General features: G+C 43.7%; 1 protein-coding gene across 1 annotated transcript; it reads right to left on the bottom strand.

The window, feature by feature from the left end:
- Positions 1 to 17,434: 17,434 nt before the first annotated feature.
- Edn1 (endothelin 1) lies at positions 17,435 to 23,932 on the bottom strand. The gene is made up of 5 exons (XM_032885026.1): positions 23,486 to 23,932; positions 21,726 to 21,894; positions 20,271 to 20,429; positions 20,007 to 20,120; positions 17,435 to 18,640 (listed from the first exon to the last, which is right to left on the bottom strand). Exons 1-5 carry the CDS (start codon positions 23,547 to 23,549, stop codon positions 18,538 to 18,540), a joined length of 609 nt encoding a protein of 202 aa, XP_032740917.1. The 5' UTR covers positions 23,550 to 23,932; the 3' UTR covers positions 17,435 to 18,537.
- Between the last annotated feature and the right edge of the window lie 2,896 nt (positions 23,933 to 26,828).

The raw sequence follows: 26,828 nt of genomic DNA, 5'->3' as shown, positions 1-26,828 counted from the left end.
CTGGACCAATACAGACACAGATGTACACAGCCAAACACTGGACTGAGTGCAGGGACCCCAATGGGGAAGTTAGGGCAAGGACTGTAAGAGCTAAAGGGGATTGCAGCCCTGTAGGAAGAACAACAATATCAACCAACCAGACCCCCTAAAGCTCCCAGGGACTAAACCACCAACCAAAGAGTACACAGGGGGTACCCATGGCTCCAGCTGGATATGAAGCAGAGGATTGCCTTATCTGGCATCACTAGGAGGAGAATCTCTTGGTCCTGTGGTGGTTTAATGACCCAGTATAGAAAGAATGCTAGGCCACTGAGGCAGGAATGAGCGGGGGAGGGTCGAGAGGGGGAGGTACCATCATAGAGCCAGGGGGAGGGAGGAGGGAATAGGGGACTTGTGGAGGGGAAACTGGGAGGGGGGATAACATTTAAAATGTAAATAAATAAAATAACCAATAAAAGGTAATCATTTGGTCTACCAAAATTTGCCATTAAAAATGAATTGTCAGACCTGAATAAGAGAAACTTGTATTCAATACTTAGGTCTTATGAAAGACCATACACTCAAGTAGCAAAAGGTCTAAAAAGTCAACAATAAAAAAAAATTTCAATTTATAAAAAGTAAGCCAGAGATTTGAACACATTCACAGCACAGAATGAAAAAATGGCTTAAAAGTACCTGAAAGGTCCTGAACGTCATCAGGGACGTGTCAATGGGTGTCACAGTAAGATGTCATTGCACACCAATCATGATAGCTAAATTAAATAGCAAGGGGTAACAGCAAATGTAGCGAATGTCAGCGTAAGTAAAATGAATGTCGGCAAAGTCGAACCGGAAACAACTGCAAGCTCCACACATTGCTGGTAGAATTTAAAATGGTGCAATCAGTGTAGAAAAATTAGAGGCTTATGTAAAATTAACCACAAATCTACTTAAAACACCCTCTTTCTCTTCCTATATATTTACTCAGAGAAAGAGAGAGAGACGGAGACAGAGATGAGTTCACAGAAGTTCAGTTCTTTAATGAAATTGATTTTGTGTTCACCTGTGCACACATGCATGCATGTGCGCGCATGCACCCGAGCATGTGTGTGTGTGTGTGCATGCATGTGTGTGTATGTACATATGCACATGCCACACTATATGTGGAGATTAGAAGACAATTTTTAAGAGTCAATTCTCAGGGTTGGGGATTTAGCTCAGTGGTAGAGCGCTTGCCTAGCAAGCGCAAGACCCTGGGTTCAGTCCCCAGCTCCGAAAAAAAAAAAAAAAGAAAGAAAGAAAGAAAAAAGAGAAAAAGAGTCAATTCTCTTTACTATGTAAGTTTGGAGGGTTGAATTCAGGTCATAAAACCCTAGGGGCAAGTCCCTTTACCCGCTGTGTCATCTTGGTAGCCCCCTAGAAGTTTTGGTCACAGCTCCAGACTGTAGAAAGAAAGAAAGAAAGAAAGAAAGAAAGAAAGAAAGAAAGAAAGAAAGAAAGAAAGAAAGAAAGAAAGAAGGAAGGAAGGAAGGAAGGAAGGAAGGAAGGAAGGAAGGAAGGAAGGAAGGGGGAAAAGGATATATTTATAAAAGAGAATAAAGACATATGTGTTTATTTTCCCCTGCTGTGACCAAGTATTTGCAGATAAGTTAGAGGAGGAAAGATTTATTTAGACTCATGTTTCAGAGACTTCGGTCCATGACTGGCCCTCAACAATGCTTCCACACCTATAATCAATCACACATGTATAGGATTCTCTTAGATGATACAGAAGGTTTACATATTGATTTAAATGTCAAACACACATACACACATGTATTTTACACACACGTTGCATATATAATATATTTGTAATTGCCATATATATGCATATAATTTTCAGATTTCATCAAACTAGAGGGATTTAGATATCTTATATATAAATTATTTTACTATTTAAATGTTACCTTATTAAACTATTTTTAATGATCTGTAATTCATGAAAAGATTTTTTAAAAAATTTTCCAGTGGAAGAATGGAAGGTGGTACGATTTTGACAAAGGTCAGTTGGAGCCTTGCTATCTGACCAAAGGATGGCCCTTATCTACTTCCTGTGCACTGCAGCGCAAGCCTTTAGTGCCATTAGGAAAGATGACGCATCCACTCTTCAGGTCCTGGATGAGAGTCCCTGGACTGCTGGAGCTGAAGAACCAGTGGGATTCATCAACTGAAGCACGAGTTCTGCTTGTTTGTAAAGTCACACACAGGCCAACAGCTGCTGCTTACTTGGGTCCTGGTTCCTGTCAGGCTACATGCTTTCTCTGGGAGATTCCCCTGTCCACAGTTCCAAGAGTGATGTTCCACCAGCTGTTTGAGGCCATGAGCAATCACAAAGAATTGTTTATACATAGGCCACTGATACTTTCTCTTCCTGGCTAGTTTTGTTCGAGGGCATGAGCAAGCAGAGATCACTTGTAGTGAAACCCAAGCATTAGTAAGCGATGAGTTGACACACCAGTGTGGAGTGGGTGGGGCGAGGAGTGGGGACAGCATTTCCCTCCTCTCATCAAGCAGAGTTACAATGTTCCATATTCTTTGATGTCTCCTTTCCCATAGAGGAAGTCCTTGGTACAAGTGAGGGAGGTAAGTTAGCTCGTGGGAAAAAAAAATGTCTCTTGGGTTGTGAGTGGTAAGTTGGCTCAGGCCCAAGAAATGTCCTCAAGGTATGTGCTGTGAGAGATGAAGTCACTTGGCTCATTTTACCAGCTTCGGGATGGCGTCAAGACTTGACCAAGTCAGGCAACTGTATGAGGAAACAAATCTAAGGCAAGACTCTGTGGTGCTAGAGAGAGCTTCCTGCTTGTACCACAGTAGGAGGCTGGTTCAAGAAAAAGGCTGGTGAGACCTTTCTACCTGAGGAGAAAAGCAAGGGGCCATGTGTAGTGAAGTGAACTCAGACTGAACATGAATTTCCAAGGCCTCAGCCTGACCAAGACACACAGTTCCCTGAGGCATACTAAAGTCCTGGCAGACCGTCAAATTATTATTCTTCAGTATTTATTTAGTTAAAAAAAATAACAGCTGTGTGTGTGTGTGTGTGTGTGTGTGTGTGTGTGTGTGTGTGTAGAGGTGACCTTTCTTGAAGCCTAACACATGATGTACAGAAAAGAACATATAGCTGAAAAGAGCCCATAAAATTAGTACATCCATGTTCCCTGCACCTACACCAGGCAGAAGATCAGAATTCCCTTGGCTGTCTTCCATTTGATTAGTTTCTACTGCTGAATCTGTTTTTTTTTTGTTTGTTTGTTTGTTTTTTGTTTGTTTGTTTTGTTTTTGTTTTGTTTTTTGTTTTATTTTTGTTTTTTGTTTTGTTTTGTTTTTCTGAGACAGAGTTTTTCTGTGTAGCCCTTGTTGTCTTGTAGCCTACTCTGTAGACTAGGCTGGCCTCAAACTCACAGTTCCGTCTGCTTCTGCCTCTTGAGTCCTAGGACTAAAGGTGTGAGCCACCGCTCAGCTCCTCTGTTTATTTTTGATTCACTCAGTACCAAAGCTCTTCATGTTCACAGGTTACTAAATAAGCTTTTAAGCCACTAAGAGCTGCCTCACACACGGCTGGTTTCGTTTCTCTGTAGCCAGAGAGGAATCCTTACTCAAATTTTTAATTTGAAGACAGTAGCAAGTACGGACTATAAACCATTGTCCCCTAGGTACAGCAGTGTGTCGCCATTTATCTGATTTCAGATTGCCAAGCTGCTTGCTCCTGCTGTGAGGGACCACCGTCAAGTGGCTGGACATAGAGGGTGGCAGACTCGCATTGTCCCTAATAACACACCGAAGTCTCCCCTCCTTGCGTATGGGAGAGAGAATCACAGACTTCTCGGGGAAGCCTGAGGTTGTGGGCACTGCAGAGACCTATAATTTAGTGTCATCTCCACTAGGCATGGAACTGCACACTGCGTCCATAAGGTTTGTGCTCTGAAGTTCAAGAGCAAAGCCGGCCTGTGTGGTTTCTTCCATTTGTCACAACTTAATCTCCACATCTGCCCTTTGTCCCTTTCAGTTTCTCTTTGACATATACCGATTGCTGACATCATTATTATACTTCAGGACCATTTCGAAGTAACATGAGCATCTTTTAAACACAAGCGTTAGTATGGCAGCATAACCAAGATCACTACTACTCGACCTGAAGGAAGTGTTATTCAATGAGGCTACTTTGAATAGAGCTGAATGGAGATTTTATTATATTCAGAATGGCAAGCAATGTAACACTTAGGAAGGGTCTGTGTCTGTGATTTTTCTGCTTAGCGCTTTCAGACTGTGGTTGCCCAAGGCTAAATGAATCCATGGAAAGAGAAGAACAGAGATGGTGGGATGTTACTGTGTCTGTGTCAAGAGTAAAGAACAGACGTTGCTAGGAAGGGGTGCTTTTAATTCTATTCAAGAGCATTGTGTACTTTAACAGATGTAGAACAAACCTCCTCTTTGCTAGTAATAAGAAGAATTATGGTGGCTAAGTTAACAGGCCCTTTCCTCTGGTTCCTAACAGGGAGCATGTTAGTATCATTTATTTCTGACTGGTAACCCAGAAAGATGTCCAGTCTATTATTAGATATGTGTGTCACAAAAGTCTTTTTCATCCTGTGGCTTGACAAACCTTGTTGTCCTCTATCTGAAGCCTCTCAAGGCTCTCAGTTCATATTTGTAGATGAGTCTAATGTCAAGGACAGGAGAGATTCCAAGCATTCCCCTTTCAACATGGCGTAGGGATTGTCAGTTCAGTTAACAGACGTATTTAAAGCGTGCATTCCAGCTGCTGAGGACACAGAGAACTAGAATCCAGTCTATCTTGTAAAAGAGTGCACTGTCAAGCAAGATACAGACAAGTAAGCAAATACTGGGGTGGAAACACAAGGCCCTTGGCTTTGAGGAGCGCAAGGAGGGCCTCCCTTGCATGAAAGAAAACTTTTGAAAAGAAACTTGCTCCAGAAATAAGATTTCACCAGCAGACTCATGAAAAACAAAACAATAAGAACAAAAGCCCTACAGAAGTAGCATTTTAAAAAAAAAAAAAACACAGAATAAATTTACAGCAAAGTTGCGAAATGGCTGGCATTAGTGTATTTTCAATTATAACAAAACACCCATGTCTGTGCCATGTGAACGTTTGCTGAAGAAGAGTAGGCCTGGGATTCATCACTGCTGGATCTTAATTTCTGCGACTTGGGACTGGAACTCTTCAGTTTGGCAATCTTTCTAGGTGATCCCGTTATACTTGAAACTTTAGGAATGGTGCTCCACGGTCATAATACAAATAGGAGGTACGGACAGAAGATGAACGGAAAACCAGGAGTGAGGTAGTGGCACTCGGGGAAGGGTTTCTAGGATGTGCAGGAGCCTGAATCTGGAGTTTATATGGAATATTAATCTTCACCATCATACCATGTGGTAGACATTACCGTCTATGTGTTATGGATGAATAGACAAAGACCCACAAAGCCAACTAGCTTACAAATGACACCATGGTGACAGATCTATGATTGAATCCAGGTGTGTTGGAACACGACACAGCAGCCACTATTTTAGCCACCTTGTCCAGCATCCCTGTATTAGCTGTTCTGGGTTTGTTTGTTTGTTTGTTTGTTTTGATTATGAGCATGAGCTCTGTCCTGAGTGCTGACACTTGGTTTGCTTGGCTCTCGTTCTCCACAGGGGAACTGAGCCTTTTGTGTTCCTTACTAGAGGCGTGGGGGTCAGCAATGCCATGTGAACTCCAGTCCTGGGACTTCAGTCCAGCAGTCCTAGGACAGAGATTTGACTCTGGCTCCTTGTGATCACCTAGCTTCTGGCCATACCCTCCTTTGGTTCCATGGTCTTGCTAGTTGACAGGCTTTGTAAACAGCTGATAGTCTCAGTTAGGTGAATTTTCAGAGAACCTGGACTATGGCCCTTCTCTTTAATATGTTTTGAGGACAAACCAGTTAATCAGTCTTACTGCATTTGGATACATGTGGACTGCGTAAAACCATTGTGAACGTCAGAAGCCATTTCTCTTGCTCAGTCTGTCTTCATCCATATTCTAGAAATAAAAAGTATTGCTGGTGTGATCGTACATGGACGTTAATGTCTGGATGGGAGAATTTTGTTTTTCTGGGTTTACACTAGACAGATGACCAAAATTTTAGAATCGAAACTATGAACTGTGAGTTTTCTTTGTAAATGCTTGCATGTGTTTTGATGGAAAGAAAATTTAGAAAGCCAGTTGTCTCTTCTTGTGTGGTATTTTTCTAATCTCTTCATGGTATGAATGAACCAAATTACAATTGTTCCAATGCCAAATAGGCATTTATAGACATTGACTAACCTGTAATTTGTCAGAAATTCAGAATTCTTTACCTTTAATATTGTGGGAGGAATATTTGTTGTTGTTGTTGTTGTTGTTGTTGTTGTTGTTGTTGTTTGAGGAAAGATAGTTCAGGCTGACTAGAATCTTGCCATCCTCCTGCCTCAACCTAGGATTACAATCATGTACCCTTGTGTCCCACTATCAGACATAGAAAATAATTCAGAAACAATTTCAGCCTTCGAATTTGCATACTTCAGGTACAATTTTTCTAACTGGACTACTTTAATCTTTTTAGTTTAAGAAAAGTTCTCAAATCTTTTCTGACTCATCAGGATTAAATATAGTAGAAGTATAAACTTTGATTGTATATAGGCATAGGCTTCTTAAATATATTCTGGTTCACACAATGAATAAGCTACCATCATTTTTGTTAACTGTTCAAATTGATGAAAACTATACATTGTGCTTAACTAATTTGAGTTCTACTGACAGTGTACCATCAGGAGTAATTATGGTTTGCTGTGTATCAGCTTGAAGGCAGTTCACAAGATCTTTAAGAAAATTCAACCTTGGGCCAGTAGTTACGTCAGTGCTAGCTTGCTCTCCAGATACACAGAAGTAATTATTAATATGTGTCTACAACTTTAAGGAAATATGCTATGGAGGAACTACATGGGCAGAGAATATTGTAGCAACTTCCCAGTGGCAACTTTTATTATTGTTGTTAATCTGGTTGGTTTTTTTTTCAGATTTACTTGTGAGATTTTTCAAGGAAGAGTTTCAGAAAACTAGCTCTGTGTTAAATACATAGCATCCCTTATCCATGAGCAGTTGGTTTTTTTTTCCTAATGGAAGTCAGAGAAAAGCGGTTTCTTTGACTTTTGTGCAATCTGCCAGGATGAGAAATGCGTGGTCCTTTTCCAGAAGAGCATGCTGCAGTGGGTAGGAAGTTTATTGTGCCTTCATTCACCGGCGCTGATGTACTCAATGCCACCACTGCCCAAGGTGCCTAAGTATTCATTCCAATGCTAGGTCTGCCTTTCCTCTGCAAACAACACTATATAGCGATCTCGCTTAGCTGTGGGGAACATTGCCAGAGTCCTGGATGATGCCTGTAGTCAAGCATTACCAAGACCCTCGATTTAATGCCTTTTCTATCTCAGTCAGTGTTTCTCAAGTTCAGTGATCATAAATTTTGCACTCCGAAATATAATAGCAAACTGAGCACAGGTGTCTTTCTCTTCCCCCACAGTCTCATCAGCATAGCATTCATTATGTACACCACAAGTATCAGAGACCAGAAGACAGGGCCAAAGTCCTTGGAAGTGGAGTTACAGGTATGAACTGCCATGTGGGTGCTTGGAACCAAATCGAGATCCTTTGCAAGAGCAGTAAGCTCTCTTATGCACCAAGCCATCCCTCCAAGTCTCCGAGAGTAATGCTTGTTTTGTTTCCTCAATTGAAAGTATCAGTTCTTCCTTGAAAATAGAAGATTGCTATGTCTGGGACTGCTTTATAGATTTTGCTTTATGGTCTTGTTTTGTGTACCACGGGAACAACCGGCTTTTCTTGTTGGCTCCATTATACTTACATTGAGCCGTCAACTTACTCTCACTAGTAATAAATTAACCATGGCTGGGCCACACCTTTCCCTACCCCGATTGTTTTCATTTTTCTCTGATGCATCTGAGGGAGGTGTTGGGAATCAGCTGCTGGGTAAGACCTCTTGATCTTCAAGATAGAAAAGTTACTTCATAGCCCTGGCCAAAAGGACTAGGCAGACACTCTGGGTTCAGGCTTCAGGTGATGGTGTCAGTTAGAAGCTGAGACCATACAATAGGCCAAGTCAATGTGTTCAGACTTCTGGCTGAGGAGCAGATGAGTGCGCAGGGCTGCTAACTCATGACTGAGTGGAAGAAGAATTCATTACTTAGGAAGAAATAGCTGACACAGTGTTGTGGGGTTTGTTTGGAACACGGTCATTCTAATATCCTGTGTTCCAGATCTTAAGCTACTATAAATCCCAGCAATTTAATAACTGAAATGAGGTATTCATAAGTGATATATTCCTTTCTCTGCCTGGGACTCCTCTGGATTTGGGGGAAGTCTTGAGAATTTTGTTTTTAATTTTCATAGCAATATAATTCTTTGTGTAAGTTCGGTAAGGATCTGTCTTTCTTGTTGCTGTGACTTAATTGGACATTGTGGTTTTATAACTAGTAACTAAGGACATTGTCTGTGATGTTACACTTGAGAGTGTTTAGTTACTCAGATAGAACCGGAAACTTTTACAGAAGTCAGATTTGCTTTAGGGAGATGAAACTTCAAGGCACTCACTGGCAAACAGACCTGATTTCTAGCTTAGGCCCTCAGCCTCAAACCGGAATATGAGGATCACCTGTTGGCCAACCTAGCATCATGTGATATTAGGGGATCCAGAGTGGATTTCTTTTCTAAACTTATAGCTAATACAGGTACAATCTAGTGTGAGATTTTGGCTTATCTTTCCACCATTATATATTCTAGTCTGAAATTCTTTGTGAGAGTTTCTAAATAGCTAGCCCAAAAAGCTTACCTGTTAAATTATCAGTCTTACCATGCCTGATTAAATGCCTCTGTGAAACCAGCAACACTCTTATTTTCCAATGAGGCTAGTAATAGTGGCAAAGATAATATTTTTGATTCAAAGTGTATGACCACAGAAAGTCTATGCCTTATCAGAAGCTAATCCTCAGGTGTACACTCTTCTAGGCTATCCAATGGTCATTCTACTTAATGTTTTGGAGAACTCTTTTTTTAGTGGCACACAACCAATGAACATAATGAACATGCAAACTCTGTTAGCTAGTGAAATTTTAATCGAGTGCCTCCTCAGCTGTGGGAAAACCAGTTTTGGTACCTATCTGTCAACTGGATAGGATCTTGTCGTGATCCCAAGTTGCCAAACCTTATCTGACTTTCAATCCTTCCAGTTCCACTCGAGGTTTAACCTTAATCCTTCAAACTGGCATTTCTAATTTTTCTCTCTGCCACTTGACCTAGTTCCTAGATTTCTATGGGAACTCTAGGTCATATCTCACCTCAGATCCAATCTTATTTTTTTTTTCCTGAAAAGGCACTACAGGGTTTAGCCTTACTTATAGCACTTCAAGGACTCATGGTTGTTGTCTCCTGTGAATCTACTTACAAAGGGTCAACAAGAAAGAAGCCTTGTACACAGAGTCTCCAAAGACACTGATGATTCAGCCCTCGAGCTCCAGGAACCTCATCTCGAAGTTCTATAGTTCTAACAGAAAAGGGAGTTCCTTGGCACAGAACCATTCTGGCAAGGAAGAAGGTATTCTGAAGACAGACAGACACTTACTTTGGCTGTCAGACAGTAGAAAAAAAAATCATCCCTAAGGAATTAAAATCTCCCCTTCCCAGAAATCCACATAGATGGGGAGGGAATGGCTGAAGCTCTGGCCCCAGCCGAGGGGGGAGAATTCCCTCTCAGGAAGGGATTTGACATAGTTCTGACAAGTTATCCAGGTGACCATCCAGAACAGACTGAGTGGAGATACTGGTGAGTCATTAATGAGGGAGGACTGTGCCTCCCTCATGGCTACTTAATTACACATATCTCTTGTGTTCTATCAAATCTAAACTCCGTCTACGTACCCTGGACTTTGAGGACCACCTAAGGGTTTTATTTGTTCCACTTCCCAATGTGGCCACATTGAAAAAAATTATCTTCATCTTCTCTTTACTCTTCAGGATCTAGCATATTGGGGAGGGGTTCAGAAACAGGCTTGTTGTGGTTTCCAGGATCCACTAAGCAAGTACCACAGAGACCTCCAAGAATCCACTGGACTGCTTGCCCTCAGTATTTGATTCCCAGCTTTGCTTTTGCTTATATCTTTATAGTACTGCTTCCTTCCCATGAAAGTTTGCTTGATTACTTCCTTTTTTCCTTTTTCTTTCTTTCTCTCTCTCTTTCTTTCTTCCTTTCTCCCTCCCTCCCTCCCTCCGTCCCTTCCTTCCTTCCTTCCTCCCTTTCTTCCTTCCTTCCTTCCTTCCTTCCTTCCTTCCTTCCTTCCTTCCTTCCTTCCTTCCTTTCTCCTGACTCCTTGGTTTTCTGACACAGAGTTTCTCTATGTAGTCTTGGCTGTCCTGGAACTCACTCTGTAATGCAGGCTGGTCTCAAACTCAGAGTTCTGCCTGCCTCTGCCTCTCGGGTGCTAGGATTAAAGGCATGCACCATCATCACTTATGCCCAGTTGCATCTTTCTTATAAGGTGTCCTGACTACTAAACCCTGAAATACTGACTTTTGCCATCATCATTGCCACACAGATGATATACCTGTTTTAGCTGTAACAACATCACTTTTCTGAGAAACTATTCAGAGACCTTCCTTACTTCACACTGCTCAGGAGGTTCGTGCGTATCCTGGAATGTTTCAGGGCTGAATGAAACATTCTTCTTGAGCATAAAAAGAGGATTGAGTTTTATCTAAGCACCATGTTCCTCAAAAAATCACCTACATTTTGTGTTCAAAAGATGGTCAAGTTGAAGAGGTTCAGCGTGCTCCTACCATTCCCCTCTATGTGTTCACCGTGATTGGAGAAGGCTGTATCTCTCCTTCCTCGGGATTCCTGAAGACTCATGGATGGCTCCCCATGAATCCACCTTAGTAAAAGTCCAGGTCCCATTCTTCATTAATAGTCACTATTCTTGCTGTAACTGTCTAAATAAAATTATCTTCTTAATTGTCCAGTATACTTTGTCTTTCGTCCAACAGTGATCATTAGCTAGAGCAAAATGAACAAGTCTTTAGGGACCAAACCAGAAACCAATGCCCATAGCCATACCTATTGCTAATCATACCTTAGCAAACTGCCCAGGCCCAAAGGGTAACCAAGCTTGTGTGTAAATTAAGCCCTTCATTCCCCTAACTCACATTAAGAATTCTAAATCTGTTTGTGACCGTGGTGGAGGTTTTGAGTATTAAATAATTTTACTTTTGATTAAGAACAGACTTTTACATATTTTATAGTGCTGGGTAGAAATCAAGTTTTAAAAAAAAATCCCCCAAATTTAGTTAAACTAAATTTGTTGGAAATGCTTTCATTTTATTAAAAAAAATTACAAAAAATTCAATCAATACCATTTTGGATTTCTCTATTACTGTTTTGCTGATTTAAGATTTTCACTACCATTAAATTAATTATTCTCTCTGGTCTTTGCCAAGATAACTTAAAGCAAAATAAAAGCACAACTTGCAAAGCATATAGCCACTTGTTTCACTTGCTTGCTTGGGTTATGTTTCTTTAAGATCTCCAGTGCTGCTATATTCATTATCCTAGTTGAATTTTAATATGATAAGTCATCTCTTAATGAATCAGATTCCTGCTTCCCTTCCCTCTGAGTCAACAGTGTGAGTATACTAGGCTGTCCTCATTATTGAGTCAACTGTAGACAAAACAGTTAAGAAGCCGCCAACCTTTGATTGAGTCTTGAATCTCTTACATGGGATTCTTGCTTAGATAGTGGATCTGAGGAACATCTCTCAATCAATCTCGTTATATTGTCCCTCCCTCCCCTACCTGTCACTTTTAATTTTACTACAGAAGGGTTTATTACCCCAACATAACTTTTATAATTTCCTGGGGTTTTTTTTCTGAATTAAAAATGGTTACTGAATAAACTATTTGAATCTGCAACTCTTACTAACTGCCTAGCATTAGATAAATTGGCACTTAGTTTCAAAAAGTTTAAACTCAAGGAGTTTTCTCATCAACAAAATAGTAAAAATAAAACTACCAGTTTCCATGAGTAAAAATAGTAAAAATAAAACTACCAGTTTTCCAAATGTGAACTGGTACTTGCAAAGCTCTGCAAAGAGCATCTGGTACTGGATAGTGTTAGCCCCTGAGTGCCTTTGCCTGGGACATTATTATTAATTCCATTGGCTCGGAAACATTTTCTATTCCTTCTAAGTTGTAGACACACGCATCGAATGGACTGTTCCAACATTTTAGCAGATCAAGGAAAGCAAATCATAGCCATTATATCTACATTCTAAACTTTACAGATGTTATGATGGCAATAGCTGTGATGAGCTTCAAAGTAGCCTGGGATGGAGGGCAGGTTGTTTGATGTACGTAGATGAAATGACACCAAGCACAGCTTGACACTTAACTAAATCTGTAAGATAGTACATTGCATTTATTATATTCATCTTGCTCATGTAAGATATAGTTGAAGATGCCATGAGTAAAAATTTTAAACTTCATGTTTAAAATATTGTACATGTCAATTATGACAAATTTTAAACTGAGCATGCTCAACCCTCCTTTTATGGTCCTTGTCTCAATTGGTGGTATCCCTCAACACCCATATGCAGAAGATAGTGACCAAAGACATCCCCAAATGAAGGACAACAAGAAACATTTTAAAATTTAGTTCACCTTTGTGTTAACTGACTAAAGCTTTGGGTAAATGTTATTATTGTGAGAATGATGCATAGATCAGGTTGGAATAGAGAAATGTAGAAAGAATTCTCTACTGATCCCTGGTCTACCACTGTGAATAAACTTCAATAAGAAAATTTGGGCCACACAAACTTTCCAAAAAGAAAGTATATGAACTTTTCATACAAAATTCTTCTAAACCTTCTGTAGTCTCATCACATCGATTGGAAGAATTTCACCTCCTTCCATCACTTTATCAAAATTCAAAACCTATGTATGTGTTTATAAATTCATAGATAGACATCTGTTGACTGGCATGTTATAAGCTAGAAGCACTATGAAAGGTTCACACTTCAGCCACATTTCTATATAAAGGTTCTAGAGTAAAGCCAAGGCCTAGAACACTTGCGTGTGAGACCAAGGTGGTTCCGAAACTGACTTGCTTCAGGAGTTATCCCGATCTGCAGTGATCATGTGCCTGTTTGCCCACCGCAGCCCAGGGGTCCAGACAATTTAGAGCATTGCCAAATATTCATCAAATGCATCCTCTTTAAATAATAAACCATTTCACCACTCTTTCATGGTCAAAGTTGACCTAAAAAGGAAATACCTAAAAAGGAAAAGTTCTGGTGTTCTTCCTGAAGCAGAATCAGGCTTTATCAAGCCTCTGTCTACACTCTGCCTTGGGTTTGCACAACTGTAAAATCAGTCTGGTAAAAGTTTCCAAAGACAAAAAGGAGACCTCAATATTTCTACGTCTTCCAAAGGATCCCAGAATAAACAAGGGGACATGCACAGTGAAAGGGACAGCTATGAATGTGATGGGTCAATGACTCCTGTGAACTCTGAGACACTGGTATGCCACTCAGGGATGCTAGAAAAGACAATGACATACATACATACATACATACATACATACATACATACATACATTCATACGTACATACATAACATACACATGCATACACACACACATACACACATACATACATACACAGGGATATGACAGGTAGACTATTATGACTTATGAAATGTTGACATTATTTCATCCTGTTTGATCAATAGCCATAGGCATAAGAATCCTAGAAATTTCACATGGAGGACAACCAATTTCCTCAATCGCATGCACTCCTCCCAACCCAGCATGTGTAGACTTCACACCTTGTCCAGTTCTACAGTTTGTCCTAATCTAATGCCAGTGGTAGCTTAAATACCGTGCATAACATCCCTGAATACTTTCACAGCAATGTAGGCAGAAGGGGCATGCATAGGTTTCCTCAGAATAGGAAACAGAAAAAAAATACAGAAACAGGACATTCTGAACTGGGAAACCTACTTTCAGATTCCTGAAGGGCTGTATCCTAAGATGTCAGCATCTTGTCATGGGAGGAATATATCCTTTCTCCTTATTTTATTCAATGGTATCAGTCCTGTCTCTCTATCTCACCATTGCCTAGTATTAAAAGTGACATGGTGGCCCTGACCCTTCTATTTATCAAGGCAGCTTCTTCCCTGTTCTGGCTTCAGGGACAGCATGGTTGGGTTGATAAAGGCGTCTGGTAACACCAGGGTTGGGAGTGGGGATTGCCTATGCTAGCAAGTGTTCTGCCCACTGTGCTTTGAAATGATGAAGTGAGGAGCTGACACGTTACCGGAAGCCCTCACAATGAAAGCTCGGGGTGTGTATGGAACATCGGTTTTCCAAGAAGAACGATAAAGAACAGTCCCACTCACAACCTACTCGCAAACGGACACAACCTTCCTTTCTCCTGTTTTAGGAAGGAAGAAACCTCTTCTGATCTGGAAAAGTTTACAGAAAAACAAAAAGCCAAAGATCCTGAGTTTCACTACAGCTGTTTGCCGAAGGTTTCTGGAGAAGTCAGGAGTTCGGTGGACCTGTCTCCTTGGCTGTCAAAGGACTTTGTATAGTAACCCCAGTTTCCTGACAGGGTTCTGGTGGAAAGGGGACTCATAGGTTGAAGGAAGGAAGACCGCTGTAGGAAGCCAAGTAGTTCTCTATAAAGATTCAAGTGACTGTGAAATCTAGGAGGTCATGGAGAGTCGCTAGCAAAATATCCCTCCTGGACGGCAGACTAGATGCTCAGGCCCTGCATTTGTAGAGGGGTGAGGGAATGGATGCATTCCATTGAGAACAAGTCGTTGTAACACGTTGACATTGTGGGCTTCAAACCAGCACCTTCAAGACTTTAGGAAGAAATTAAATGCTGCCTTGCATTATAGAGCCAACGTCACTCCTCCACTAACAGAATTCTCTTTGGTTCGTTTGAGTTTCACTTGGTAAATAAATCTAAAAGTGATAATTAAACGTTTTTCTAGTTACTCAATGGTGCAATAAGGCTTATATACCTCTTCAAGGTCCTCCCACCCCACCCACAGACTGCCTTTTTATTTTTCTGTAGTGCCAGGAATCCAGCCCAGGGCTGGTGGGGGAGCTATTCAAATGCTTTACCAGGGAGCTCCAACTCTGACTAACTTTATCCAAGAAGCTGGGAGGTGAAGCTTTCCTGGAGACTGCTTTACCCACCCACCCCCAAGTCCCCAGAACCCCTTTTTAGAGCCTCTTCCAGATGAACTCCAGAAATCTGTAGGTGAAACTCTATGGTGCTCAGGCCTGCCAGCTTTGCAGAAGCCTACTTGTTGTATGACTTCTGTTCACTTCCCACTCTGGGTCTTTTCAGAAAGAAAGGAAAAAAAAAAAAAAAAAAAAAACAGCCAAGTTCCAATGTGATGTTAGCAAGGCTCTTTCCAGGGGGACTCTAGCTGAATATAATTCCCCCCACTGCTGTGCTCTGGAGAAGCACAGGTGGAATTAAAACCAATGGTTTTCATCAGCAGAGAAGCTAATCCCTGGAGAAAAGGAAGTACTCATTAGTGGGATCCTCTTTCCTCATCCCCACCAAATGTCACCGCTTCCGCCTGGGCTCTACTCTCCTGAGATTAATCCCTGCTGGGTCCTTAAGAGCAAAGAGAAAAGTCTGTCACAAGTCCACTGCCAGAAAGCCCAGTTTTTTGGAAACTCAGGAGAAAGTCTAACTGACCATCCTAGGAGCTCAGCTTACTTCCTCTGGGTACCCGAAAGAAAAGAACCCCTACAACTTCTTAACCTGAGAAAAAGTCTGCTTCATGTCTTTCTGTTTTCTTGCCAGTTACTGAAGCAGCAACCCGGGAGCAAAAGGACATAAGAGTTTAAATGACAACTCCATGGCTCCAGTTGCAGTATTCTCTGAACTGTTTTATTCAGTGGCTTCTCCCACTAGCTACCTCTTAAATGCATTGCACTGGTGTTCTCTAAGCGCTGGCCTTCATTTTCTTGCTTCTACCTCAACAACCTCACCTTTTGGACTTGTTCTTAAAACTTAAAAAAGAAGAAAAAAATCCCCCCATTCTTCCCCTTCTCTCACTGAATAGCTGAGGGGGATCCTGAGGCAGAAGGCTGAAAAGTTTGCTCAATGGGAAATGATAGCCATGTTCAGGCCAAATACGTTGTGAAAGTGGCCAGGGCTTTAGAACATCCTCACCCCATCCCATCCCACCCCACCCTCACCCGCAACCTGCAGCCACTGCCAGTTACCCAGTGGTAAGCAATTCATTAGGTGAAGCAAAATGGCCATACACACACTTTTCCCATATATCTTACTTAGACAGTGCTTTAAAAGGTTAGTAATTTAACAGGGGATGAGAAAGAATTGCAGTCAGCTGCCTGGGATGTTGGCCATGCAGGCCAGAAGACTGTCATTTGACATACCGTGTCTCAGTTAGGATAGCAATAATCATCAAGAGTTAATATTTGTTAAATGCTGGGCATCCCTTTAGCCTCTCCTATAGAAAAGCAGTGAAGATTCTAGAAGCCCATCAAGCACCCATGAATCTTTGCTAATAGGACCATTTGCAACACTGTTTGGCCAGCCACATAAGGGAAACTCTGTGTGTGTGTGTGTGTGTGTGTGTGTGTGTGTGTGTGTGTGTGCGTGCGCACACTAGTATCTTAAAACCAGCTCCTGGTGACTACTTCTAGGGCACTCAGCCAGTCCTGAGCACGGAAGAAGAAACAGTTCTCAGTGTTCCTTAATAAGCAAAATACTTACTCTGAGCAAATAAACGGCACTGGCAATCTCCGTGGAGCAAGCAGGCCTTGCTCTCCCAGCAGCGGCTGAGTGAGGTGCCATGAATAGTTGCAGTGTTGGAGGATCATCTTTCCATCACTTCCTCCAGCCCAGTACTAGAAAGAAAGCACCTCTCACCACACCATCAGCTTAAACTGTTGGAAGCTGCCTAATGGCCGGAGAAGCAAGGTTAATGAACTGTCTCCCCGGATATCTTCAGGTAACAAGAGGAGACAAGACTTAAAGCTTTCATTTTGTGTTTTCTTAACACAATCCAAAAGCAGGGTTTTTTTTTTAAATGTACAAATGCATATTTTTATTAAGCATCATGTGTCTTCTTTCTAATTCTCTATTTTCTTCATCATCTGACCTTCCAGGTCAAGTAGCCATAAAGGCAGTTTTTAAAAGAACGGTATCAAGTTCCCTGTTTAAATCAAGCCAGCACTCCACCTTCTTTCTAAGTTTGACCTTCCTATAAAGACATCTTTCACCATTTCCCTTCAGGATCATCACTTCTTAGGTTTTTTTCAGAAATAATTCATGAATCAGTACAGTAGGGAAAATATTTATTTTCTAAAATCATTACCTTGACAGGCAAAACAAAGCATGTTCTCAATTTCATTCAGAAATATATTTTTAAAAAATACATAGACCAATATGGCCTGCCCAGACATATATTTAACATGGTAAATATAAGGAATAAATCGTTTGAATATAAATATCTATAAAAAAATAAGTACATCAAAATTCAATCTAACCTTTTCCATTAGCCAGTTACAATACATACGGGAACATATCTTTCCTGCTACAAAAGCACAACCAGATTTTTCAAATAACTCTATACCATTTTGTTTCCCAAGGTCAAGGGCAGGGGTCGAATCCTGTCATCCCTTCTCTCATAGATCAGAGCTAGCAGATTAGCGCGGAAATGTTTCAGCTACTTCTGACTCGATTTCTGTGAGGCAAGGATTCAATATAGGGGGATGGGGAACCCGGTAGCGGAGGAGAGAGCATATAGAGAGGCAATAATTAAAGGTGAGAATGTGTAGGACAGTGCAGAAAGGTGAGGTAGACTCATATTCATGAAACATATCCTAATGTACAGTAGTAACAGTTGCTTTGAGTTTTGCATTTTACAACTTAAAAAAAAAGTCCTTAAAAAAAAAAAACTCAAGTGTTTGTCCTTCGAGTATGTTTTCAATTTGTGCATTCCTCAGAAAATTTTTTGCATGGACTTTGGAGTTTCTCCCTGAAATGTGCCAGGCGCCTGAGTCAGACACGAACACTCCCTAAGGACTTTCTACAGAAACTCCGCCCTGCTATGGAATCTCCTGGCTCTCTGGATGATGCCACTCAGGAATGGCACTGTGTCTCTGCTCTCCGAGAGGTCCGCGGCCATCCCCAGACAGCAAGAAGAGGCAAGAGAATCACTTGCTACCAGCGGATGCAAACGAAGACAGGTTAAGGAACACCTCAACCTCTCTTGGAATGTTTGGAACAAGGACGCTGGTCCTCTGCCAGTCTGAACAAGAAACTGTAGAAGCCGGACAGATGTTCTTGCTAAGATCCCAGCCAGCATGGAGAGTGCAGAGTTGGCCATAGGGCTCACTCTATGTAAGTCATGGCTTCCAAAACACCAGGGGGCTCTGTAGTCAATGTGCTCGGTTGTGTATCAACTTCTGGTCTCTGTAGAGTTCCGCTTTCAACTTTGCAACTCGAAAGGAGGTCTTGATGCTGTTGCTGATGGCCTCCAACCTATTAAAACAAGAGAGGAGAAAATATTCAACACACGCTCACAGAGATGGAAACAAATCACTCGCTGGCTAAAGAAATGTCTAAAATTAGAATCTGGCACAAACGCACTAAGTCTTAGTTCCTGGCCCTTTGCACCAGTTGTAGCAATGTGGTGCCTCTTTGATAAATCCTCAAGCAGCGTGCACGACTATTGTGTGAATAAACCGTGCTGTCTATGCTGTTGGGTGCTGTGGAGAGGAAGCCTGTGAGTATGTCTACAGGGAATCAAGTTCCAAATGTTCTGCTTAAGTAGCATCATCCTACCCTCTGGCACTTTCTAAACCACAGAAGAAATGGAAGCTAACAGGTGGATGGGGAGAAAATTAGGGAGCCTACAGGGAGACCTGAGCGAGCGCTTAGTGACAGTTTAAAGGGTTGTGCAATGTCAATGTGAGTGTGTGTGTGTGTGTGTGTGTGTGTGCACATATGAGAAGGGACACATAAAGAACTAGAGCATCACTTTCGTAGTTAATGGAAGACAGAGTAACAAAAAGGTATTGAGCCTCAGGTCAGCTGTGCAACTGTGACCTGGTGGGACCCCAAAGTGGTGGGTGCGAAGGAAGAGCTAAGAGAGGGGCTGTCCCCACACAGGAGCAGTAACCAAGTCAGCAGTCCCTTCCCACGGCCACATTGGGCTCAGAACACTTTGGTCCCAGGACGCCTTGACCCTGGATGACTCGGGGACACTTCTAGAGATAGGAGTGAGCCTATGGCAGATCTGAACAAGGGTCCTTCTCAGTTTCAGAAAGTTTAGCCTTTGGAAGGATCACCAAAAAAGCTGCTTGTTGCCACCCTGTGGCATTGCCTAATCCAGCCCTCTCCTGGGCCGCAGGAAGCAAGCCAAGTGACACCTGGCCCTTCAAATTTCCATATTTCAACAATAGTAACGGAATAAACCTGAAAAACAGCCTGTTCTAAATCTCACCAACCTTATCTAATGGCTTTATTTCCCTTTGGCCATTTGGATCACTAGCACTCTTGGGGTAACATATATAAATGTTTTAAATGTCTTTTTCCTTGGCATGATTTTCAGTTTCTCCAGGCAAGCAGAAAATGAAAGACCAGAGGAGAAAAGACTGGGCATGCTCAAACACTAGAGCTGCCTTAGTGTGGAAGCTCCATCCATAGACTGAACAGGGTGTGCTAAGACACAGTGGGCAGGCGTCTGCACTCAAGGCCCCAGTATCTGAGGAGCCCTTTGCTCCTCTGAGTCCACAGACCATGACGACTCTGTTACTGTACTCAAGCTTTTCTTTCTCCCACTGGGAAGGACTAGGGAGCCATTAACACTGGTGTTCAGGGCCAGGAGTCCCCATGAGCCTCTTACCTTCTTAGCTTTCTTCCCTCCACCAGCTGCTGATAGATACACTTCTTTCCCAGCTTGGGACAGGGTTTTCCCTTCTTGAAGTCTTTTACGCCTTTCTGCATGGTACTTTGGGCTCTGTGAAGACAGACAGGGACAACCACTTTAGCGATGGCGTGTTGAGATTTACTTTGCCTGTCCATGTCTCTGCTCCTTTCTCTAAAGTGAAAGACCATCTGAGAGGGAGCAGGCCAGCAGGCTGGATAACTCCAAGGGGCTTCCACTCACCGGAGTTCTTTGTCTGCTTGGCAAAAATTCCAGCACTTCTTGTCCTTTTGGTGAGCACACTGGCATCTGTTCCCTTGGTCTGTGGCCTTTGTGGGAAGTAAGTCTTTCAAGGATCGCTTAGACCTAGAAGGGCTTCCTAGTCCATACGGGACAACGCGCCTGTTATGGAAAGAGAGAAGGAAAAGATATTAGCCTACTTAATAATCTTTCAAATTCCCTTGGGCCTACAATTCAGAGAGCATTTCATTTGGACAGCTCATGATACCAAAGTATGGAAGCCATTTGGCCTGTCTGCCCATCAGTGGTCCTCAGTGTATGTTTCCCCTAAATGGGAAAACATCAGCTTTCCTTCTGAATCAATGAAATTCTATTTCAATACTTAACAATATTCCATTTCATCTAGACACAGTTTTGTTCCAGATTACAAATTCTATTTGGGTTTCTGCTTTGTGCTTTCTTTCTTTTCTGGTGTCAAGTGGGTCATGGGGCCAGAATACAGAAGGACTCCAGCAACACCAAAATGTAAGATTTTCTACTTCAGTCATGTGTGGCAACGCTGTCTGGTGGAGCATGGCACCTTGGCACATTGCTCTAGAGTTCAGTAAAACTGAATGGCTGTGAAGGACTTAGTGTCAAAATGCTCTCCGATAACTTGCAATGAGTCCGTTTCAATTCTCACAACAAGGAACGGAGTCCTCCCCTTGGTAGAAACACTACTAAGGATTAGGTCCTCAGTGGTTTGGGTCTGGTTTGGTTTGGAACTGGGCCAGCCATTGTAGACAGAATAAATGTGTTTGTTCTTTCTGCTGATTGCTCCTAAGGAGTGGACTAGTGTTGGGGGCTGAGGGTAAAACAGCCTCTGTTCACTCGGAAGGTACAAGAGAAACCTATGGCGCTGTTCTGATCTCTGCCTTGGATCACAGTTTGCTAAAGACGAAAGAGAGAAGCAGGAAGCTCAGTTCCCTGCTCTAGCCCTACTCCCCGCTCATTCCTGTACAAGGGGCTTCAACATTGTGTTTCTTAGTTTTCCTATAAGTAAAACAAAGGAAATATGTCATACCTCCCTATTACATCTGTATGTCTGGAACAGATTCAGTGAACCTCTCTGAGAAGTACAGGTATGTTACCCTCCATAGGACCTGGTCTACTGATCCCTCAGTCCACATCGAGAGCCTCTCGTGACGTTCTCCCGTCCCTTTCTTGTCTTCAAATGCACAACCCCTTCCTGTTTGCCCTCATCCCACAGTAAGCAGCGTGACTCCGAGTCTCTCAGAAGACCCTGTCCTACATGGCTACCACTAAGCTCACCTGTCTCAGTCAGCACTGTTCCCCCTGGGAGGCACTTTTTTGCCTTCAGAAATGCAAAAGCCCGAAACCTCCCAGCTGGGTCTCCAGCTCCAGAAAGCCCCAGCAGTAAGAGGATGGCTAGAACTACAATGCCCTCTAGAGACTCACTCGGGAGTGTTGACCCAGATGATGTCCAGGTGGCAGAAGTAGACACACTCCTTGTCCATCAAGGACGAGCAGGAGCAACGCTTGGACCTGCGGGGTCTCCAGGATGTGCTGGGAGGGGGGCTCTGCACTTCGTTCTCAGCTCGGGGGCTGAGCTCTGCTCCCAAGACAGCTGTGAAGAGAACAGAGGGTCGGGTTAGTAGGAATCTCTCTTCAGGCGTCCAGAGCAAGCACCTGCATCCAAGTATTCAGGCCAGATCTAGCAGCGCAAATAGAAGCAGACAAGGCATAAAACTGCCTTTAGCCAGAAACACAAACAGAAAGAAAGAGACTTCTTTGTTCTCCGTGCTTAACAGGACTTCACCCTTACCCTGGCTGGCTTATCCAACCTGCAGGGAGATTACACACACACACACACACACACACACAGAGAGAGAGAGAGAGAGAGAGAGAGAGAGAGAGAGAGAGAGAGAGAGAGAGAAACAGCTAGGAAAGGACCTCCAGCCTTCTGAAGACGCTTTGAAATGGAATTTTGAGGATACCTGAGACTTAGACTAGCACAACTCCCATAGATTAAGCTGGCTGGTGGCCACAAGTAAATAAGACAGACCGTCTATTCCTAGCAGCCTTGGAGCCACGTTCCCAACTCAGGATAACCTCTTTAGGGGTACCCACTCCATTCCAGCGCGTGTAGGGGCACAGAATGATCTAGGTTGCATATGGGTGCCTTTTTATATTAGGCAGAAAGCAAGAACTTCCAGAAAATGCCTGGACACCGAAGAGAAACTAACTTACAAACAGTCACTTCAGGTGGGAGACAAGTGGCCACTCAAGGAAGAGAAGGTACAGCTCAGGGGAGCCAGGGAAGTACTCTGGGTTCAGAATCCTGGGGCCGCACAGCTTGCGTGGGACTTGACACCTCCCTCTGGCCCAACACAGCATCGCTAGCCCTCTTTCTATTGACGATTTGGCCGTGCATTTTCTCTTCCCAATTTTGTTCATTTCAAACGATCAGACACATTCCAGGGTTTTCATCCCTTTGACAACCTCTCTCTTTGCTTAGGGTCAGGTGAAGACAAAAAGAAGGCACTGACCCTAAAAAAACAAGATGGGAGGAGAAAGAACTAGAAGCGGCCCATACTGTCTAATTCCTTAATCAGGCAGGAATGATCCCGGCTCCCCTCCCAGGACAGGTGAATACTACTGAAATAGAGCTCAGGCTGTTTGAGGATGCCAAAAACCTGCCAAATGAAACCTTAAGTCAATAGTGACAAATTTTAAAGAAAGCATGTGCTTCGCCCTGAAACCGCCTGCGGGGTTACTCAGCGCACGGTTGATCGGCAGGTGATTTCACTGCTCACGTTGTGCCTGCATGACCTGAATAAAATTCCTTGGCTTTCAGCTGGAGTGTTTCAGTATTTTACACATTAGCACACTATCAAGGCAGCGTTTGAATAAGCGCCTAAATGCACCGTGCAACCCTAAACACACGTATTTCAAATATATCCTTGCCTCAGCTATAGCCACTCAGCGATACGGCTACAACGTTATTTTGAAGCTATGTGAGACTCGGTTCTAGTCAGTTGTATTCAAACAGGAGTTTTATTCCTTTCGCTGGCATACAGAAGCAATTGCAAGGCACTTGCTGCTCCAGTTTCAGTAATTAAAAAAAAAAAAAAAGGACAGAAAGAAAAAAGAAAAGTGGAAAACAGAAGCGAGAACGGCGTTGCGCTGAAGCAGAAAGATTCGCAAGTGGCACCTACCTGTTTCTGGAGCTCCTTGGAAAGCCACAAACAGCAGAGAGAAGATCACGGGAAAATAATCCATTCTGCAAAGGGATCAGAAGAAGAGGAGAGGAAAAAAGAAAAAAAAAAAGAAAACTCGGTTGCAAATGGAACTCAGTGCAAAACGAAGAGGACGGTGTCTGGTTGCTCTGATCGCCTCTGGCTTTTGGAGATCTCGGCGCGGTCTTCAGCAAGTGGCCCCTTCACCGGAGCGAAAGCGTCGCGGGCAGCCCGGGAGGCAGCGCTCGAGGACAAGCGGAGCAGACCCAGTCAGGCTCTCAGCGCCAGTGCTGGAACGCGTCTGGCTCGGACAGCTCTCCGCCGGGCTTTTTATATTGAACCCCTATAGAGTGGGGGTAAACAGCTCCGACTTTATTCCAGCCCTAAACAATGTTATTGTGTGATTAGTCACCCACAGGCAACGTGCAGCCGGAGATAAGACCCGGCTCTAGAGGAAATCACGGCTAACTTCAGAGGCAGACGCCCGCCGTCTGACAATCCAGGGGCAGGGCTAAGAAAAAGAAAACACCCACTGGACAGAGACCTCTGCAAAACCTGCACCGAGCGGCAGCCCGCTTCCCCTTTTGCTAGCTGCCAGCCCCAGAGTTCAAGAATCAAGAGGTTCTCCAGAAGAAAAGTCACCCCATTGGAATGAAAAGTATGAAGTACAATTAAATAGATTGTATTGTGCGCGCGGGGGGTGGGGTGGGGGTGGGGCTGATCATTGTTCACTTGATTTTCCTTTTATGTCTTTCTGATTTCTTAGTTGGGATCAAACCAGGGGAGGATCCCCCCTCTTCGTTCTTCACTCCCTGCTACTTGGGGTGGGGGCGGGAGGAAGACCAGATTATTTAGGGAGATCAGCTTACTTTTCCAAACTCCCCCAAGTCTTTTTTAAACTGAAGTTCTTCGCAACGGAGGTGCGAAGGATTCAGTCAGGAGCTAGCAAGGAGGGAAAACTAAGTAACAATGATAACAACAGCAATATGGTTTCGTCAGGCACATCCTAGTATCGCCGATCAGAAGGACCCCCACTCTCTCCCCCTCCAAAATTTCTTGTGCCCAGCCTCTCCCTGGGAATTGCCCCCCCCCCTCCCGCGCGCTATCGGGAAGGATCTTGAGAAATGGCAGGAACGAACACCAGGGGGAGACGAAGAGCTGCAGGGGCTTGTGTTTTAATAAGATAAAACAATTAAAGCCTTGGCTTCTAAATGATTAGCAACAAGCCGTGGCCGGGCAGAGAAGGGCACCTCACAGATGAAAGGAGAGGTGACTTCAGGGCATTCCATTATTCCCTTCCCTGACTTCCCAGAGTCTCCTCCGCCCCGCTTTGCTTGCACACTGGGGTGAACCAGTGTCCTGTGCGTGATTAGGAAGCTACAGGGAGAGTGTGGGGAGGGGAGGACTGCCTATGCTGACTGAGTAAGTGGATCAGATCATACCTCACCGTTTAATAACGTGTTTACGTTTTCCAAACAGTTTCCTGTCTATTTTGCCGTGAAATGCTCCCTCCCCCAGGTGCCCATGGGTTATTAAGGTACAAGTGACAACATGTCTTCATGAATAAAGCAAAACACACATAAAGCACATTGACTTTTTCAATAAGCTTCACTTTTCAGGGGAGGAAGAGGGAGGACCCCCAGAATGCCCAAAAGCTGGAAACAACACGCGGGATCCATTCAATGGTTTCCCTATAAAGGATCTAAATCAAGATGTGAGGATGCCACCGCAAAAGTCCCTCTTTCATCCGTCTTGTTCTACTCCGGTTCTCCCTGGGAGTAGATGCCAAGAGAGATTCACTTCTAACGCGGGACCCACACAGGGACCTACACAGGGACCCACCCCACGCAACTATTCATTTAGCTCTTCACCTCTACAATCAAAAGGCAGATTTGATAGCGATTCCCAAGCTGTGACATGCTTAGGCCTAGTGAGCTCTCTGGAAATCTCGGTAGGGGAGACAACACAGCAGCAGCTTTAGGTCACTGAGAACTCTGTCCCTTAGGAGACTCTGTACTAAGAGCTGGAGACATTGGAGAAGCAGGAACCAGCAACCCTCCCACACCCACACCCGAGGCCCAGGGCCACTGGTAAGCTTCTGCCTCTGCTTTGCTTACCTCAGACCTACCCCGGAGGGTGGGGGCCAGGAGGTGACAGCTACCCCTAGAACTGGGCCCCAACAGGAAGCCAGCTCATCCCACCCCAGCTCCTCAGGGGACCTGGAGGAGAGGAGAGCTGATGTCACCTACCCAAAGTCCAAGCTTCCCACCGGCAGGGGAAAGGTGGCTGGGAAATGTACACCCCACCCCCACCCCTTTCTGACCTCCTGGCCAATCTGGCCAAACACTGGCAACTATCAGGACCAACCTGTCCTCAGCTCCGCCCCGGAAATGCCCAACCCAGTTCTCGAAGGCATCCTCCAGTGTCTAGCCTGGGCCATCATTCTTCAGCTGGGGGACCTCTGCAGATACCGGTGGCCCCAGCATCAAGGAAAGAAGGGAAGCAAACAAGAACTGTCCAGATGTTTTTCTACTGCCCATTCTCTTGTTGCCTACCCATACCACCCTGAACATGTGCTCGAAAGTCAAATGTAAACTCTGGCGGCCATCCACTCTGACTCTCTTCTTCTAAAGCTCAGCGAGAGCAAACCGCAAATAAAAAACGAGATCTTAGCCCCAGGAGGGTCCCATCTTTCCAGGTCTAATCCTACCTTTTATGTTTTGTCCTGAGTTCCCTAGGCCTCTGTGTGTTTATGCATCGTGTACATGTCTGTGCACCTATGTCTCTTTTTTTATGTGATTGGGACTAAGGGTAGATAGGCTCTGCCTCTCTACCCATCTCTCCATCTCTGTCCCTTACAGTAGCCCCCTACCCCGCTTTTCTTCCCATGAAAGGAAGGAGGAATCCTCACTCAAGCCCAGAGAGGGAAGCTCTAGGCTACACTAGGCAGCTTCACCAGATAAAATTTTGCCAAGTAGCAGGGGGAGGAGAAAGGAAGGCGGCAAACCAGTCTGACAAGCTCCATGGTCCCACCCACCTCCACTTAAGGTATTACTATTAGAGAGGCTAAAGACCAGAAGAGGCATAAACATGCACGAAAGTTTTATAACTAGGGGTGGGGGCTGCTTTCCCGGAGTCCATCCCACTTTTCAAAACAGTCCCCAGGGGAACGCTCTTTGCAGCCCATCACCCTGAAGAGGGCAAGGAAGATGGCTTTTTCCTGTCACACAACAGCTCCCTGTTGGCCTTCTTGTTCCTGCTTAAGATGTACCCTTGAAATGCGGGGAAAACTGTCTGATAAAGCTGTTTTTATGTTTTTCTT

Source organism: Rattus rattus, chromosome 14, assembly GCF_011064425.1.
Source record: "Rattus rattus isolate New Zealand chromosome 14, Rrattus_CSIRO_v1, whole genome shotgun sequence".
Classification (NCBI taxonomy): domain Eukaryota; kingdom Metazoa; phylum Chordata; class Mammalia; order Rodentia; family Muridae; genus Rattus; species Rattus rattus.
This window is presented reverse-complemented; position numbering and strand designations above follow the sequence as displayed.

Coding starts and splice junctions, on each gene's coding strand:
- Edn1 (XM_032885026.1), bottom strand. CDS start 23,549: ATGGATTATTTTCCCGTGATCTTCTCTCTGCTGTTTGTGGCTTTCCAA. Junction 21,895..23,485: donor CCAAGGAGCTCCAGAAACAG/GTAGGTGCCACT, acceptor TTCTCTTCACAG/CTGTCTTGGGAGCAGAGCTC. Junction 20,430..21,725: donor ATCTGGGTCAACACTCCCGA/GTGAGTCTCTAG, acceptor TTTCCATAACAG/GCGCGTTGTCCCGTATGGAC.